The 3,770-nt window shown below is 34.1% G+C and overlaps 1 protein-coding gene across 1 annotated transcript; it reads right to left on the minus strand.

Moving 5' to 3' along the window:
• Positions 1 to 1,476: 1,476 nt before the first annotated feature.
• LOC132622390 (zinc finger protein ZAT3-like) lies at positions 1,477 to 2,988 on the minus strand. Its single transcript, XM_060337001.1, has one exon. It carries the CDS (start codon positions 2,849 to 2,851, stop codon positions 1,724 to 1,726), a length of 1,128 nt encoding a protein of 375 aa, XP_060192984.1. The 5' UTR covers positions 2,852 to 2,988; the 3' UTR covers positions 1,477 to 1,723.
• Positions 2,989 to 3,770: the final 782 nt, after the last annotated feature.

Below are 3,770 nucleotides of genomic sequence, written 5' to 3' on the forward strand. Positions count from 1 at the left end.
ATAATGTGTGTAGTGTATTGCAGAATTTATTAAATCCAAGAAAGAAAATAACCAGAAGAAACAAGATATAGGGAAGGTTTGGTATTTAGTAGTGGAATTAGGTCCAGCCAATTGGGGTCTGCTAAATGTGATGTCCTTCTATGAATTAGGAATAATACCCTTTTTCTAACCTTTTTTTTTTATTGTGTAGATGGTGTGTGATAATTGGGGTAACGTAGACGACCTTTCCATGGTAGACGATGTAGGTCACAGGCCAACGTAGATCATGGTTTTGTGGATGAGGATAGTGAAGAGGATTCGGATCACGTCTCTAACACCCAGCGTTGACTTTTTGATTCGTATACTTTTGGATTCTAATTTTGCTATGTTTTCTTGGATATATATATGATATTTAAGTGTTTGAATGTAGTATTAATTCGAATTAGAAGTACTTTGAAGGTGAATTTGATTGTAGAATGTAGTTTATGATTGTTTAAATTTATGATGTTTAAGTGTATCAATGTAGTTCTAATTTGAATTAGAAGTACTTTAAATTGGAATTTGAAGTTGAATTTGATTGTAGAAGTATTTTGATGAATTGGATGTGTTGATGAATTGCATTGTTGATTTGGTCGATGAATGAGATTGGCTGGTGGGATGCTATAAAAGCAGCTGAATGCTGAATTTTTTTTTTCCAGATTTTCGACCGCATTAGGTCGAAAATCAACTCAGATATTGATAATTTTCGACCTAGTGAGGTCGAAATTGTACCCAGAAATTAGAATTTCGACCGCATGAGGTCAAAAAATTGGGAAACATTTTGAATTTCGACCACATGAGGTCGAAATCTGGCAACAATATTGCTAAATTTCGACCTCATGTGGTGGAAATTATGATTTTTTATTTTTATTTTTTAATATTCTTTCATATTTTGACCACAAGAGGTCGAAAACTTTAAAAATATATTTATATAAAAATAATATTTTCGACCGCGCGCGGTCGAAATTTTTTATTAATATTTAAATAAAAATAACTTTTTTCGACCTCAGGTGGTCGAAAAAATTATTTTCGTAATTTAGGTAGAAAACTTATTTCAACCGCGTGAGGTCGAAAATTTTCGACCACGTGAGGTTGAAAAAAATTTCACCCTAGCTGTTAGCGACCATGCCTTGTGGTCGAAATTTTGGTCGAAAATTGGCCTTTTTCGACCTCATGTGGTAAAAAATTTTGGTCAAATTTCACTGTTTTTTTAGTAGTGAAATTTCCCCTTAATTTAATGGTTTCTTTTCCCAAATTCCCCAAATGTGTTACTTGAACAAACTTACAGCATCACTTATATATCCCTGGCAGCAAACTAATCGTAATATAATATACCTAAACAAATCATATAAACCAAAATATACATCTGAATGGACTACAGCAACAACTCAATTAGATGTAAACAATGCTGCTGTTTCACACAAGATATTATTACTTCATACAATTACATATACATGTGAGTTGTGACATTAAGGAGCACAAATCACAACTGAAATTCTGACTCCTAATAGTTGGAGACATATAGAAGGATTAATAAAACCTTCAAAAAAGTTAGTCAAACTCCTATTCCTATATATGATACAGCACAAATATCATTGAAACTTTAGCCTATATCCCTAGGCAATATATGAAACACTAATATCAGTATATGCACAACGCAATAACCTTTCTACATTTTTCATTATTACAAATTCCTACTACTACATTAAAGCCCTAATCTCAAGTCCAATTCCAAGCCTGAAATAGATGAATAAGAAGCTGAAGAATCATCACCTGAGATTGTAACAGGAGGAAAATTGAGATCCAAATTATTATCAATATTATTTCCCTGCACATTTCGATTGACATTGACATCGACAGCTCGTGTTAAGTCTGACTCTGCTATTGTTGTTGTTGTTATTGTTTCGTCCCCGACTTTTTCCCAATGACACCTTTTGTGTCCTCCCAAAGCTTGACCACTTGAGAAAACTCTCAAACATATACTACACTTATGCACCATCAACCTCTTGTTATCATTGCTAATTATATCTTCACTATCAGTGCACATCATTCCCATATTGCTGCCATCTTCTAAAACTTCTACTTGCTGGCTACATTCCCCATAGTTTCTTGTATTTGCAAAACAACCCCTGACATTCTTATGAGTAGCCCTATGTCCACCTAATGCCTGATGAGAACCAAATACTTTCTTGCAAGTTGAACACTCAAATTTACAACAATTATGATTCAGCCCTGAAGAAAGTGTCCCTGATTCAATTACACCCTTTTCTCCAACCCCTTCATCCATAACAAAGTGATCAACATTTTCAAGACTATTAGGTCCATTAGCCAAGAGTAATAAGCACTGTGCAATTTCATGATCTTCATCTGTTAATTGTTGGGAAAATGAAGAACGAATTTGTCGTTTTAAATTGGGAGGAGGATTAATACCACGCCATTGACGTTCAGGGTGACAACGCATATGACCAAAAAGTGCTTTCCATGACCAAAATTTCTTGCCACATTCAGTACAAGGCCTAGTTATTTTTGGTGCATTAGGGTCTGGTGGTTTCTTGGCACATTTAGGCTTAGTAGTAATAACATTTTCACTACTAACACCAGAAGTACTAGGAGTACTATGATCATTAATTCTTAACAATTTGCTTCTTTTCTTTCTAGGATTTTGATGAGGTTCGTACCTGACATTTGTGTCAAACATGGTGAATCTTCTTGATGTTTCTGCCTTTTCTTCTTCATGATAAACACCAAATACTTGACTTTGTAGAACAAGGGGTTGAAGATAATTTGTAGAAGTAGTGCAATAAGTGTGTTGGTTGTCCATGTTTCTTTGCATAATGTCGAAAAGAGGGTGAATGAGAAGGAACTAGTTTGTTTTACCTCAAGTAAACATTTATTTAATTAGAGTTAATAAAAGAACAGAACGGTTTAATAGGTGCTGTAAGAAAGAGGGGATAGAGGTAAAGAGCGGTTAAGTGGGGTGCTGTAAGAAAGAGGGATAGAGGGAAACAGCAGTTACGGTGACTTGGAGAGTAAGTTTGTTAACGGGGCAGGTCATCATTATCTTACCCCTACCTCAATTCCCACCCAATATAATCTGTTGGACGTGTAATCCAAAAAAAATTAAAAAAAAAAAATTACTCATACTTGATAAGTACAAATACCAAAAAGAAAAGTTTAGCCTTGAGCTTTTGGACATTTATTGAGGAGAGAGCGTATATATTGAAATATTTTAAGAGAATAAAATAGTCAAAATACTATTTTTATTAATATTTTATTAAAGGCATGTAAATAAAAACATGACAAATATTTTGAGACCGGGGGATGGGGTTGGGGGTGTAATAGTTACACCAATATCATTTAGTATATTAAGTGATAATATTGAGGTGAATGTTGTTTATGTTATGAAATAATAAGTGTGGATGTCCACCACTCTAGAAGTAAATTTCAACCTCCTCCATGAACTCAAAGATTTAATGTAATGTCTCCCACTTCACTCATGATCTTCCCCACATTCTAATATGTGTTGAATGTCATATTTATAGCTACCCTTCTATATGCCTCTATGCACCACTATAAATAGAGGCATATGAATTCATATTATACACACTTGAACATACTTGGATGAATAATAAAGCTCTCTTCTCGTCTCTCTTTATTGTTCTTGCCTTCATCTTTTAATATATTGTAATAGCTCTTTTAGGTTGATTTTACAACACGTTATCAGCACGAGTCTCTAACCAAGTGAGATGGCA

The sequence above is a fragment of the Lycium barbarum genome, chromosome 2, assembly GCF_019175385.1.
Source record: "Lycium barbarum isolate Lr01 chromosome 2, ASM1917538v2, whole genome shotgun sequence".
In the NCBI taxonomy this organism is placed as follows: Eukaryota; Viridiplantae; Streptophyta; class Magnoliopsida; order Solanales; family Solanaceae; genus Lycium; species Lycium barbarum.